This window comes from Sminthopsis crassicaudata, chromosome 2 (genome assembly GCF_048593235.1).
Source record: "Sminthopsis crassicaudata isolate SCR6 chromosome 2, ASM4859323v1, whole genome shotgun sequence".
Taxonomy (NCBI): Eukaryota; Metazoa; Chordata; class Mammalia; order Dasyuromorphia; family Dasyuridae; genus Sminthopsis; species Sminthopsis crassicaudata.
Window position 1 is genome coordinate 543,691,095 of NC_133618.1, and position 15,136 is coordinate 543,706,230.

Below are 15,136 nucleotides of genomic sequence, written 5' to 3' on the forward strand. Positions count from 1 at the left end.
AGGAAGGGGCAAAACTCCAATGACAAAAAAGGGAGGATCACTTTTATTTTATATATTTATTCAAGATTGACTTTTTCTTTTTAAATTGATGATTTAAAGATAGATAATTAATTGGTACTATTCTCCCTCTTTTTTCATTCTAGATCAGATGAACTTTTCCAGCTGAGTTTTTCTCTAGTCCATCAAAGGAAGTCATTGTTATTTAGTCATTTCAGTCGGGTCTAACTCTTCCTGATCCCATTTGAGGTTTTGTTGACAAAGATCCTGGAGTGATTGGCCATTTCTTTCTGAGGCAAACAGAGTTAAGTAATTTGCCCAGGATCACATAGACAGCATCCAAGGCCACCTTTGAACTTTTCAGACTCGTTCTCTTAAACTCATTCTTTTAGTCTGTTCTTTTATATTCATAGTGACAACCTTTAGATTTGGAGAACTTAATAAATTCATAAATTATACTTAGATTTTTTTTCACTTGTATTGATAAACATGCAACTACCATTTCTCTGAGTTCTTCTAAACAGACAAAACAAAACAAACCTTCCTTATGATAAAAATCAGTGTTACTAGTTTGGTGCAGGTAAGAGAAACAAACCTATTTTTCATAGCATTCTTCTTAGTTCTTCCTAAAGCTCTTTGGACTCTTGGTATTCTAGAAACCTTAGCCCTACCATCCTTTCTTCCTTCTTTATCCATAGCCTATCCCTCATTTCTAGTTTGACTGAAGATGCAGAAGAGTAAAATCTCACTTTCAGGTAAAGTAAAATCAAAAAGTCTTAAAGTTTTAGCTGAATCAATTAACCACTAACTCATGTCACAAGCTGGAGAATTAAGATTGATTGCCTCTGGGCCAACTGACTAAAATATGTTAGAATGTTCTAGAAATATTATAGATAGAAAGTTCCAACCACTCACAGTTGTTTTGATCTCTCTGTAAGATGCAATTTCTTTATCTCATCCTGCATTCCTTGAGGCTCTCTGTTACTGATTTGTCACAATTTAACACCACACATATATCTTGGATTTTTTTTTTCCTTCTCTAAGATCAACACTCTGCTCTTGATTTGCAACACTAATGAGAGACATATAGATATAAATAACCACTCAGAATTCTCTTGGTGAGATAAACTTCCTCTCCATTTCCTTTATTAGTTGAGAGTTTGTATAGGTATAAAAACTTCATACCTGTCAAAGATCTTCACTGAAATTGTTCTAACTGATTTGGGAGGCCCTGATATTCTTTCTTCTACAGTTATTACCTTCTTTTCCCTTACCCTCACAACCATGTTCATCTTTAAAAACTAGTTCAGTGATATGCAGACAATAAGCAATTGGGAAGCTGAATGAGTCCTCTAGTCAAATTATATTAAGACTGTTGAGTCTAGTTTTACAAAAACAACTCTTTTAGTAGTAGGCTTGTTCTTCTAAACTGTAATGAGTAGAAATTACTTAACCTAATGCTCTGGGCTCCTCTCCAATTTTTTCATACTTCACTCAACAATTTAGGTTACTCCTTGTGTTACTGGAGAAATCACTGGATTTTTAATCATATAATCTAGGTTCAAATCCTAGCCATACCACATATTATGGGACCTTGAGTAAACTGCTTAATATCTCTGGGTCCTCAGTTTCCTTCTCTGTAAAATGAGGTTAGACTCAAGGATCTTTAACATCCTTTCAAACTCTGAATCTATCTATAACCTTAGATTTTCTATAATCCTTTAATTTCAAAGAGCAAACAGAACAAATATTTATTGTATATTGTGTGCCTAGTAGGCAGGGTGAAAAAACAAAAGGAAGTACAAGACACAATCCTGAAGGACATTACAGTCTGGTTTGGAACATCAGATTTATGTACGTCATCACAGGGCAGGTCTAGACTCACAGACTTATAGCCACAAGACTCCCAAACAGGTATCAGTGAGTATTTGCAAATTAGAGTCTTGAATGTTACTGAGTCAAAGAAATACAATTAGTTGTTGTCTGGTCATTCAGTCATGTCCTACATACTCTGTATGATCCCATACATGCCAGTATTGTCCATGGGATTGTCTTGGCCAAAATAGTGAAGTATTTTTACTTTACTAAAGGAAGTACATTTACTTTTCCAGTGGATTAAGGCAAATGGAGATTAAGTGACTTGCTCAGGATCACATAGCTTCTTGGGGCCAGACCTGAACTCAGGTGTTCCTGACTCTCCTGAACTCTAGTCAGTGAGCCACCTAACTGCCTAAGTACAATGAGGGACAGAAGGAAAAGATTACTGGCTTTGTCAGAAAGAGAAGAGGTCAACTTTTTAAAAGCATTTTTGTATCACGAACCCTTAACATTCTGGTAAAAGACTATGGACCCCTTCTTAGTATATTGATTTTAAATGTGTAAAACACCAAGTTATACTGAAATATAGTCATCAAAATATACATACTTAAAAATCACAAATTTATAGACCCCCTCTGGAATGTATTTCTGGATAAAGGGACATTTTGCATGACTTCTATTAAGAATCCCTTAGAGAACTAAGTAAGCCAAATCCCACATACTCTCCCACATCCAATACCATTCCCAACCCACACATTCTCTTTGATTTAAAATAATAGAGCAACTCCAAATCTTTTTGTCTATACCTTTTCTCTTGAAAACTAAAAGACAGTAAAAGAAACTCCAAACCTACACCAATTGTAATATTTACCATCCCTATCTAGATTGGGTTTACAAAGTGAGCTTAACTGTTTGACTCTTTGTGACCCTATTTGGGATTTTTTTGGCAAAGATGCTGTAACGGCTATCCAGTAAGGGTCAAAGGCTGCCTTTAAAGTCAGGTCTTCTACTCCAAGTTTGGCACTCTACCCACTATAGCTCCTGGCTGGTCCTACTACCAGAAAAATAGTGGTACCTTAATTATGATATGAACATCTAAAAAAATGATGTTCCTCTCAGAAGCATAGGTAATAGAATTTTTTGAAAAGCTATTAACTATTTGTGCTACATCAGCCAGAACTATTCATATTGTTGAAAGGTAAGGAAAAAACCTCACACTCAAACTGCTTCAGAGAGGAATGAGGAAACAAAGAATCATGGCTGAGAAAAAAGCAGTGAGGGAGAGAGATGTCACTTCTGTATATATTCTGAACTTGGAAGCAAGGAAGAAATTTTATAGTAAACAGATTTTGAGGGTGAAGCAGGATGGAAACAATTTCTATTTTTATATTAACATTTTTTTCATAGAGACATTCTGGGAGCAAGGTGATTTCTAATGGAAGGAAACAGAACAAAATTAAAATTCTGCTGGTGGAAATGAGGGTAATTTCAGTGCCACTTAAAGATCATATATTATAGTTGTGCATAAATGTTGGACTCTGATTGCAAGAGACTATGATGAGTTCATTCAGGGAATGCTTATAAATGAATTTATAGATTGCCCTGTAGTCCAAATTCTGTACAAATTAAAGACAAACAGCAAATGGACCAGGCAAAAAGCAACACAAAGAGGTATCTGTGAACCCCAGGGGAGTATGTTGGAAGATGTAAAGTATAAGAAGACTGGAGAAGGGAAAAGGGTTTAGGATCTGAAGGGCTTTGAGTATTAAATAAAGGATTCCGTATTTGATCCTGGAGCTGATAGGGAGCCACTGGAATTATTAAGTAGAGGGAAGTGGGGTTACTTTAGGAAGATTACTTTAGCAGCTGATAGGAGGATGGACTGTAATGGGGAAAAATGGGGAGGGGGGTAGAAAAACCAGTTAACTATTAAAATAGGCCTGTTCCAAGTACCAGAGGAAAGAAAGGATCACATACACAAAATGATATAAAGGTAAAATCCACAAGGATTGGTAAGAGATTGGATATAGGGGTAAGAGAGAGTCAAAGATGTCACCTAGATGGTGAGCCTGGGAACTAGGAGGATGTTGGAGATGGTAGTAACAGGAAAATAAGGGAGAGGAAGAATTAGGAGGAAATAAGTTAATTAAGCTAAATTTTGGATGTATTTAAGATTATGGAAATTTACAAGAAATCCGAGATTAGGCTAGAGAAGTAGATTTGAGAATCATCAGCTTAGAAACTTTAATCCATCCCCTATTTATATAGCCATGTGCGTGTACAGAGGAGGAGGTACTGGAGATGGGGAGAGATGAAGCAAGCAGACCATCCAGCAGTTCTTGCAACAATCCAGGCATGCGGTAATGAGGGTCTGCACCGGGACGGGGACAGTATTAGAACAGAGAAAGGAATGATGTACACGAGATAATATAAAGGTAAAATCAACACACATTTACTTAGTCCTGGTAAACACTTAAATGGGCAATGAACTTGGCTCAGAATTTAACAGGAGAAAAAGAAGGTCTGATTTCTTCTCCCTGCAACCAAAATTTCTCTCTTTGTACCAGCAGATTCATTCTTTCAGTAATGATATAAAGATGTCAGTCACTCAATACAAAACTTTCTCAATCTTCCTCTATACTGGGGAATTTGTAGAAATGGAACGAAGAAAGCAAGTTGATCAAACAGCAAATACAGATATAGCAGAAGCGTTAGTGTGGTTTTAAGGTTAAGCTTTAATAGCTTAAATAAGTTCTTTAGGCTTTTAGTGGCTTAAAACTGCACCAAGACTTTTGTCTGACTTAACGAATACCATGTTTTAGGCACTATGTGGGGTGATGAGTATATAGAGACAAAAATCAAACAATCCCTGCCCTCAAGTAGCTTACAGTCTGAGGAAGGGGGGGGTAATGGACAAGATGAATATATAGAAAAAAACAAAATAATTTAAACTAGCTAAAAGATGTGTTTTTGGATAAAGCCCTAACAGGCACTGAGAATAAACAACTGGCCTCAGTCAGCAAGACCCGGATTAAAATCTTGCCTCTGACAGATAGGTGGATGTGTAACCCTCACAAAGTCACCTAACCTAAGATATAGCTCTTGCACTCAAAGAGCTTACTTCCTCTTGATCTTGAATGAATAGATTTCTATGATACTCTTTTCTCTTTCCCCTACTTATATATACTTTATAGGAGATACCATATATGCCACAGTGAACTACTCAGAGATAACATTTTAATAAAGATTGAAGTTTAAATAGAAACATTTTTATGTCTATTGTATAAATTAAAAAAGGTTAATATTTTTGTTTTGATTTTAAAACTTATTATTTCATGTCTTATATTCTTACAAGTAACATTTTGTTTTTCTTGATTTTTTTTTTCCATGACTTTCATTTTTTCTCCATGAGGTTAACAAGAGAGAGCGAGCAAAAAGGACCCACCAGGACAGAAGTTATCCACAGTTAGGAGCAAAAGAGAATGAGAAGAATGTGGAAGATGAAAAGGCAGAGTAATTTTTCAAGAACACAATTTGTTGTGTCTAACTCTTTGTGACTCCATTTGGGGTTTTCTTGACAAAGATACTAGAGTAGTTGGTCATTTCCTTCTCCAGCTCATTTTATAGATGATCAAACTAAGGCAAACAGTTAAGTGACTTGTCCAGGGTCACACCGTGAGTTACTGTCTGAGGTCAGATTTGAACTCAGGAAGATGAGTTTTCCTGACTCCAGTCAAAGCATTCTTCCCACTGTATCACCTAGTAGACCCAATAACTCAATAATCACCTTCAAATAACTCTACATATAGCAGAATACTCAGTGACTTCAAGGCAAATGGAGAAACAGTTGAGCAAGATGAAAAATGTTAGAAAACACGGACCAACACTAAGAAAACACTGAGGCCAAAGACTTGTAGACTACTCAGAAGCCTCATAAACCATGAATATTTTCCCGAAGAAAATAATCAGAAGGCACTGGGCATGGCAAACACTACACAGCAAACATCACCAAAAAAAAAAAAAAAAAAAAAAAAAAAAGGAAATCAATTTTATTTTAATGCACAAGAAGCGATTCACTGATGTAGAAGTCATTCCTGACTCAATCACTTATTAGATCAAAAATCAAAATTAGTATGAAACTGAAAGAATAAAAATGAGAAAAAGATATTACATATGATAAAAAGAACTCTAATCTGACCCATATAAAGAAGGAAATGAGGCTGGAAAAGGGAGAAATGTATGGAGAAGGCATCAATACCAATGACAACAATTTTGTATTGAAGTTTTAACTGCATTGCTGGAAGGAATGCCTACATCAATGAGATTGCAGAAATACTTACGATGAGAGTATGGTTTCAAGTTTTTGTGGCATTCTCATTTATAATTCAAACTCTTAGTCACACTGGTTTACTGGTTTCTTCTTTTGTTACTGGAACTATAAGCACTATGTGCAATAGTAAAAGACTCCAGGACTTTCTTCATCTATAGACCCTCACAATTTTCTGCTTTAGGAAATTAATATTTCCAAAACTTAAATTAATTCAGTGTTTTAGATAATTTAACAAAAAATAATGTAACTTTTAAAAAAAATTGTGCTGATAAGTCATAAGCTCCCCAAATGCATAAATGAATGTGAAATCAAACAGATGGGGAAGAAGCTCTAGGACTGATAATCTTAGATTAGTAATAGTACCTACATTTTAAATTTGCTTACTGTTAGCTACTGGAATTCTGGGCTCTTTTTAAGAGCCTATTTGATAAATTCAATGATATAAACCAGGTTTTTGAACTTTTTTTTAATGTCATGGCCCTTTTCCCATAGTGGACCCTTTTTCAGAATAATGTTGTTAAAGATATAAAATAAAATAAATAACATAGGGTTTCAAAGTCAACTAATTATACTGAAATATAAATCAAAATATTTTTTGAAAACCCCACAAATTTGTGTAACCCTGATCTAAACTGATAGGAAAAAAAGTAAATATTCCCATTCAAGGTTATCTTGAAAATCAGTACACAGGTTTAGGGAATTCCACACAGATTTTTTAAAAGGCGAATTTTAATTTCATTTGCTGTTTGTTCTGTTTAACAGTTTTCTTTTCAGAGCTGGCTACCTCCATATTACAAGTCTACAAACTGTCAAGTAAAAATGAAGTACATTTCCTCTGTAATTACATGTTACAATGACAATAATTGTGTTGAAAGATGAAAAAGAAACACAGGTGGCAGGCTCTGAACAGACACATAAACTGTTCAATTTTGCAGAATTTAAGGTTTGAAAGACCTGTCTCCATAGTAAATACAAGGAAAAATGAACCCATAATAAACAACAAATTAATGGAAATGCTAGCAACTACTCAAATAAAAATTGATGTTAGCAAGGTAATACTGAAGGATGCCTATTTTTTAAAAAGAAATCCCCATGTAGGAAGAGCCCGCAGCTATTCCCTCTGATACCTGACTGCCTGGCCCACCCAGAGCTGAAAGCCACTAAACCTAAGACACAAAAATATAGCCTATAGGTGAGGAAAAAAATGCTAAATAGTGTAGTAGAAAAGAGTGCTGGTCTGGAGTCAGAAAGATCTCAGATACTGACTCTGGGCAAGTTATTTAATCTCTATTTATATACCTCATTTGGTATTATTGTATAGGATTATTTCTGTTATATCTTTTATGGAAACTTTGTTAAAAACAAGACCTTAGTATAATTTTGTTCTACCAAATAAAATCATTTTTCCTAATCTAAAAACAATAAGCAAGCTAGGATTTATAATCTCAGTATCTTTTAGTCAAGGACAAAATAGCAAAGATGAGGTTTATGTCTGATTATCACTTGTCGCTTCTTCCTTACTAAAATCCTCCTCATGGAGGGATGATCTTGATTTATATATAGACAAGTAGGAAAGTAGGTAGGTGGGTCACTAATTAAGTTTTTCTCAATTGCCTTTTTAGGGATAGCTTGATAAAGAGCCATGATTTTTTTCCATGCTTTGGTATCCTCATTTTTGAAAACCTTGGATCATTCCATCATCATCTTCACAATTAAGGTCCTCTAGCATGGATCTCACTTTTATTCATCTGGTTCAGTAGAGGTGTTTGACCCATTTTTGCTCTCTCTTTATTTATAATTCTACCTCCCTTATAAACACACATGGGACTTGCTGTAGAAAACATTTGTTTTAATAATTTTTATAAATATTTTCCATTTTCCTTCTATTTGACTTGCTCCTTTCATTCTTATTCTTTAAAGGCATTGCACTTGAGATTACTTGCTTAGTTTATACTTCCTGTCAAGCTTTTAAAAACAAAACAAAACAAACAACAACCCTAGTATTACTCTTAAATACTTTTCTCTACTTTATGCAATGATATTTCTCCTCATTATCCATGATCCTTCATAAAATTTTACAAACGAATTTAGATTTTAAATCACTGTTGGCTTTGGCAGCTTTTTCTCCTTGGAAACTATATTAAGTCAAATGTTTGCTGATTAAGATGTTTTCTGGGCTTCTCTAGTATTCCTGTGGTAATATATGTGCAATGGTTAGATTTTGGTACAAAATAGCTGTAATCAGTGCTGATGTCATTTCTAATATCCATTTTTCATTATTGTTTTGTTGTAATGTTTTGAGTAGATAACTTGTTTGAGGATAGCCTTCAATGATATATTTAATTCATTTGAATTAAATTTTTTTTTTTTTAAAAGATCCCTCAACAATACATACAACCGGATTCTATTTTCTTTATACCCTATAGTCAATTCTGTGGCAGTAAAGATGGAGTCCATGGGAATTCTCTGTCCCTTAATCTTTTCATGTTTTCATAAAGAAAGCTTCAATTCATGCATTGAAGCTTTCTTAACAATAATTTTTGAGGGGTTTGGGGAGCAGGTAAAAGTATCATTCTTATTCATTTGCATTCTTTTTTCTACTTGAGAGATTTTGAAAAGTAAACTACTTTAAAAACTGTGTCTACTCCAATAAGACATTATGTATCAATTTTCCACACATATCTGATGAGATCTAGGAGCTCTTTTGGATGATATTAAATGTCACTATTGAGACACATCAAATGTATTAGCATTGCTAACAAATGTAGATCAATATAGTAACACTAGCAGATCTGTTTTATTTTGTGTCTTTTGTCCTCATTTCAATGTCATTTTCACATGGTATCTAGATGACTAGAAATAGCCAGATCTCATGCAAAGCTGACTGACTTTTTACTATTTTGTAAGAACATACTGCTCAAAGTGTTCTATTTTCCTTCCTAATGTATCCTAAACTGATGTTATTCTTGGTTCCCATGTCTCTCCACTTAGCAAAAAGATTAAATGTTTTCTCTAATACAGTTCATTTAATCTTGTTTTGGTGACTTTTAAAAAAAATTGATGTGACAGAATCAATATCTTTACTTTTATCCATTTCTCATTTTAAAAATTTGACAGGAGCCAATATCTTTACATTTACCTATTTCTTATTTTAAAAAAAATTAATAGTCTAAATAGGTTAGGTCAGAGTTACTATAATTACAGATGATATTTACCCTCTAATCTTTAATCTTCTGTTTGACTTGTTATTTAATCACATTTTCAAAAAACCTAACCAATTGATGGTCTGATTACAAATAGATATGTTTTTGTCAACTTCAAGCTTTCTCTGAAGGAGAATCTAGGTGACCAGTTAGTCAATATGTATTAATGCTAAGCACTTTTCTAAAATTATTGCTGTCAAGAAGCTTACAGTCTTAATGGTTAAGAAAACATGCAAAAACTATGTAAAAATAAGAAATAGGATAAATTGGAGATAACCAATAAAGGGGAAGGCAGTGGCATTATGGAGGATCAGGAAAGGTTTCTTATGGATGAGATTTAGCTAGTATTGAAAGAAGCCAGGAAGATGGAGATGAGGAATGGGAGAATTTAAGGCATGGGAGACAGCAAGTGAAAATGCCTGAAATTGGGTGAGGGAGTATTTAATGTGAAGAAGAGCAAGGAGACCGGTATTATTGGGTTATAAAAATGTTGAGGGGAAAAAGGAGGGAGTTAAATGTGTAAGCTGACTGGAAAGATAGGAAGGGACCAGGTTATGAAGAATTTTTGAATATTAAACAGGATTTCTCTTTGCTAGGATTATTTAAGAGGGGAAGCATGGATAGGAGTTGTACAGGACAACTTCTGAGATGTTTTACAACTCATGAAAATCTAATGCACTCTTTCATTAAACTAAAACTTAAGTCTTCTGATTTCAATTTTGCTAATATTGTAGTTCAGTTACTTCTACGCAGCAAAGTTCTGAGTAATGTTAATCACATTATTTGAAATTTGTACTTTTTCAAGTAAATTTATATGTAAGTTAGGATAATTAGGTCTGGTTCAATGGAAAATTTAAATAATGTGACCACTTAACAGGGATTCATTATCTGCATTAATTGACTTTAAAGTGTAATGTGTTAACTTAACTTTTTGCCTGAATAAAGATCACAAGAGAGAAGTTCCAACAGTAAATTAACTTTTATGGAGAGTTTAAGAACTGTGATTCTTAGCAACCTTTGCCACTATAATTCTGTAAACAAAAGGGCCCCTCCAGGACAGAAAACCATTTTGGATCTATTTTGTGGGTTGCTCTGACCAGAAAAAATTCATGACTATCTGACTGATAATGAACCTCTTCAAATCCAGGTAGGCTGGTTCTCAGGCTAATTAGTCCCAAGAGAAATCAGAGTTCCTCCTGTACCAGGACAAAGTACTGGAATAGAACCTATGTGATAGCTTGTGGGGCACATGAACCAACATTCCATAATGTAAGGGATTTTCATGGAGCAAATTCTAATAAGGAAATTTCATCTATTTTATTTTTCTTAATTTGGTTCCTTTGCTGCACATGTATCTGAAAAGACTTGGTTCTCTTGTTTTATTTTATTTATATTCCAAACATTAATCTAATTTAAGCAAACATTAAGGCCCCTGCCTAGCAACAAACATTTGCAATTGTTTCCTTTCCACTGGCACTCTAGCACAGAGGTTTCTGCTCAGGGAGATTAAGTACATCACAGCCCACAAGGACCCAGGCTACCAATCTTTTATATTTTACAGGTTCAAAGGAAAAAAAGCATTTTAGTTCAGGGATCTTAAATATTTTATCATTTTCTCATCTTCTTCCTGTCTCCACTGGGCCTATAGCTAGAAAGAGCAGCATTCAAATCTAGCCTTAGACTATAGTTCTATGTTCTATTAGTTCTATGGTTCCAAGTATGTTTTTAAACCTCTATCTGCTTCATTATCTTCAACTCTAATAGGGAATAACAGCCTCCCACCTCCTAGGATTGTGAAAATCAAATATAAATAAAGTGCTTGGAACAATGCCTGACACAAAGGAGGTTTGCTTAATAAGAAAGGAAACAAACATTTTTTTTTAAGTATACCAAACTTGGGAGGTTGTTTTTATTATTATTATTATTCCCATTTTACATTTGAAGAAACTGAGGCAGTCAGAAGGAAAGCTACTTGTGTAGTGTCACACAGCTAGTGAGAATCTGAAGCTATATCTGAACTCAGGTCTTCCTAACTTTACGGCCAGCACTCTATCCACTTTACCATTTAATAAATGATTTTTTTTCCCTTCTTTACAGTAGGGAAACCAAGGAACAAATTAAGGAACTTGCTATAAAGCCTATATTATTAGTTAAATAAAAGCTATTTAAATTCAATGCACTTTTATTCAGTGGTGATTATGTGAACAACACTGGATTCAGTAATGGATATGCAAAGACAAAAATCAGATTGTTCCTGCTCATAAGAAGCTTACATTTTACTGGAGGTAATCAATATGGACACTGAAGAGTAGCTAAACAGCAAAAACATCTATAAAGAAAATATAAAATAATTGGGAGGAGAGCACTGATAGAATTTGGATCTCTTCTGACTTGTGGCACCAATTTCCCCCCTAGTATTCCATGTTGTCTCCTTTGCCAAGATCAGTCAAACAATCTCTTCTACTTTCCCACAGATAGTTATCACATTTTGTGAAACACACTTGTATTGGTGAACAAAACAGAAATTAGATTAAATATCCCAATAAATTTGAAGTCCAGAATTGAGACTTTTTAAAATGTCATGCAATAGAAGAGAGAAGAGAATGCCAGGCTGCCTGTAAGTCAGATAAATTACCAATCCTTTTTACTTCTGAGTTTTCTTAACTGAAAAATGGAAGTATTATCCCTTCTTCTTCCATCCTCACAGGGCAATGAAGCAACAAAATGAAGAGTGCAGATGCAAAAGTACTTTAAAAAGGTATGAAAAGTAAAATAATCTCTCTTTTTTTCCCACTGTATGAGACCAGGGTCTGTCTCCAGAAGGAAAGCATACAAAGTCATTCATTTTAATTAGCAGGGGAGACAAGTTCTGAAAATAATCTACCATGAACTGGTCTGAGAAAAAGAGAGAAAAAAGGGAAAAGAAGAGAGAAAGAGAAAGGAAAAGAAAGGGAGTGAGAAAGAAGAATGGGAAAGAGATAGGAAGGGAAAGAAAAGAAGAGAGAAAAGAGATAAGGGGGAAAAAGTAAGGGAAAGAAAGAGAAACAGAGAAAAGAGTGAGAGTGAGAGAAGGAGAAGAAGAGAATGTGAAAAATGGAAAGAGAAAAAAAGGAAAGACATAAAAAGGAAAGAAAAGGAGAAAGATGGGTAAGAGACTGAGGAGGAAGAGGAGAGAGAAAAGAAAGGAAAGAAAGAGGAAGAGAGAGAAACACGCATAGAGGGAAGGAGGAAAAAAGGAAGGGAAAGCAGGAGAGAGAAAGACAAAGGGAGAGACAGAGGGAGGGAGGAAAAATTGGGAGGGAAGGAGTAGAAAGAGAGTCAATATATTTTTCTTACCACAAGGACATGTTCCAGGAGATCCAGGTATCCCAACGTACATTCAGTCCCATATCGCAAAGCTCTAGCTTTCACATCTTCAGCAACATCAGCATGATATGAAGCTTGCTAAGGAAAGAAAGGAATACAGACCTTAAGCAGGAAGAACCAGTTTTATACCAACCAAAGCAAGGAAAGGAAGTTTTCTACCCAAATTTATAGGTTCACAGAGGTAGAGGTGGCAGGAAAAGAGATTTCAAAGACCACTTAGGTCAACCCTCTCACTTTACAGAAAAGGAAATCAAGGGCCAGGGAAGATAAAATGCTTTGTCACTAGTCCTACAGGTAATATATGTCAAAAGCAGGATCTGAAGCCACTATGACTCCAGAGCCAGTAGTCTTTCTACTGGATCACAATGAATTTTAAAATCTAATTTCTCAAAGATATTACCACTAGGAGAAGGGAGGAGAGAGGAGAAAGGAGGAGATCTTCAAGCCTTATTTTGAATTATTAAGGAAATGGTTCTTAAAAGTGAGGAAAATAAAGGGTTATTCTGTAATTATATGAATGGTCATTGGCTAGCTGATCATGATACTTAAAGATTTAAATAAAAAGTCAGAAATAATTTAGAGAGACTCAATGGCCTTCTGTGTTAGGAACAGGAAGAAATTAATCATCTAAGATAAAATTTGTTATTTTTTGGTTCAGAATATCAATAAATATATATAGAAACTTAGCAATTACTCTGGATAAGGGAATCTTGGGGCAACAGTAGATTCTGAGGTTGTTCTCTGAGTCCCTTATCTGAAATCTGATGGTGTCTGATTCCCTTATTTAGTTCCTATTACAGAAGTGAATAAAATATCAGCTTTCAAGAGAGAAAAAGTAGTGTGAGTAAAAGACAGTGTCTCTCAAAGTTGTAAAATGGGTGCAAGGGCTCATTCCATTACTACATGATTTAGTTCTCACTTTCTTTTCAAAGTGAAATTGGATGGTTACTCATGACTCTAGTCATTTGTTGTTACACCACTCACCTTAGCTTACTGTCCAACAGCCTGAGTCTGGGGAGTAGGCTAATTAATGCTTGCTCCTTCACCGACTTATAGTACACTAAGAAATCTCTTCATCTCTCTTTTAAGTAGGGAGGAGGGTGATTTTTGTACTCCCTCAGTGAAGCAGAAAAAAAAAAAAGCAGGCAATGGAAGCTGAGTTGGGCCCAGGAGTAAACTGGTAAATGTTTCACAACTGTCTTTCCAGAAAAAAGAAATGTACACATGATACACTTTTAAATCTGCATTATTTATATTTTCTCCATTATTTTGTTAAGTCCAGACAATCAACAAAATAATGAATCAAGCCCAGATTTGTAGCATTTGCTTATTTCTAAGTAAATACTGACACTAAAACCTTGATAATTGAAAAACTGAATTTTCTGGTGAGTGGCTCCAGCACAAGTTGAGTGGGACAATAGTACCACAGAATGTAAGAGCTGGAAATACCCTTAGAGAACATCTAATTTAACTCTCTCATTTTATGGAAGAAGAAACAGAAGCCAGAGAGGGTTGGAATAGAAGCATAGACCACCCAATGAGCTCTGAAAAACAATGTTTGTTTAAAGATTCTCATATACAGGCAGAGAGGCATTCAGGGTACACTGCATAGGATATGGAGTCAGTGAATGCTTGGGTTCGAATTTCAGCTCTGTAACACTCTGATTATGTGAGTCTGTAATCTCTTGGGGACTTAAGGTTATATATTAATGTTTGCTTTACTAGAAGGAGTCTCTCCAATGGGATTTCTTTATATCTACTAAATCACAGGTTTGGAATAAACAAATTTAGGTTACAGAGCTCAAAGGGACCTTAAAGGTTAACCCATTCACATGTCATTTAAGAGATTAGGTAGCTAAATTGAGCAGTGGAAACAGCTAGCTAGATTAGGAGTCTGGTAGACTTAAGTTCAATTTCTCATTTATGAACATGTCATAACTTTTTTCAACTTCAGTTTACTCATCTTTAAAATGAGAACAATAATAGCACCTATTTCATGGGATCACTATGGAAGGTGATATGAGAAAATATTTATAAAATGCCTTGCCAACCTTAAAGTGATAAATGCTACAATTATTATTATTATAATAAATTAGGTATGGGGTAATTAAAGACTTTTCCAAGTTTTCCAAGTTTATACCAATAGTAAGTTTTTTTCAGTGTCATGGAGCCTTCTAAACATTTACTAATGGAAGAACTTTAAGTATAAAGGCTTCTTTGGGACTCAGCCCTTTGTTTTTTTTAGGACATTCTCTCCAGTTTTACTAGATAATTCAAGAAGGATGAATGATTTCTAAAAAATGTAACACAAAATATAATCACAGAAAAGCAGCACAGAAAAGATGGAAACAAAGAACAATTGCTTCTTTTTTTTTTTTTTTTTGCAATAGATGTGCTTCTGGACTGTACATAAATTGAATTT

The 15,136-nt window shown here is 34.6% G+C and overlaps 1 protein-coding gene across 1 annotated transcript in view; it reads right to left on the minus strand.

Annotated features, from left to right (window-relative positions):
- The window catches only part of TLN2 (talin 2), a 528,019-nt gene that overhangs the window by 19,889 nt on the left and 492,994 nt on the right, over positions 1-15,136 (minus strand). The window contains 1 exon segment of the mRNA XM_074294922.1: positions 12,685-12,792. Within this exon segment, the coding sequence (XP_074151023.1) occupies positions 12,685-12,792 (108 nt within the window).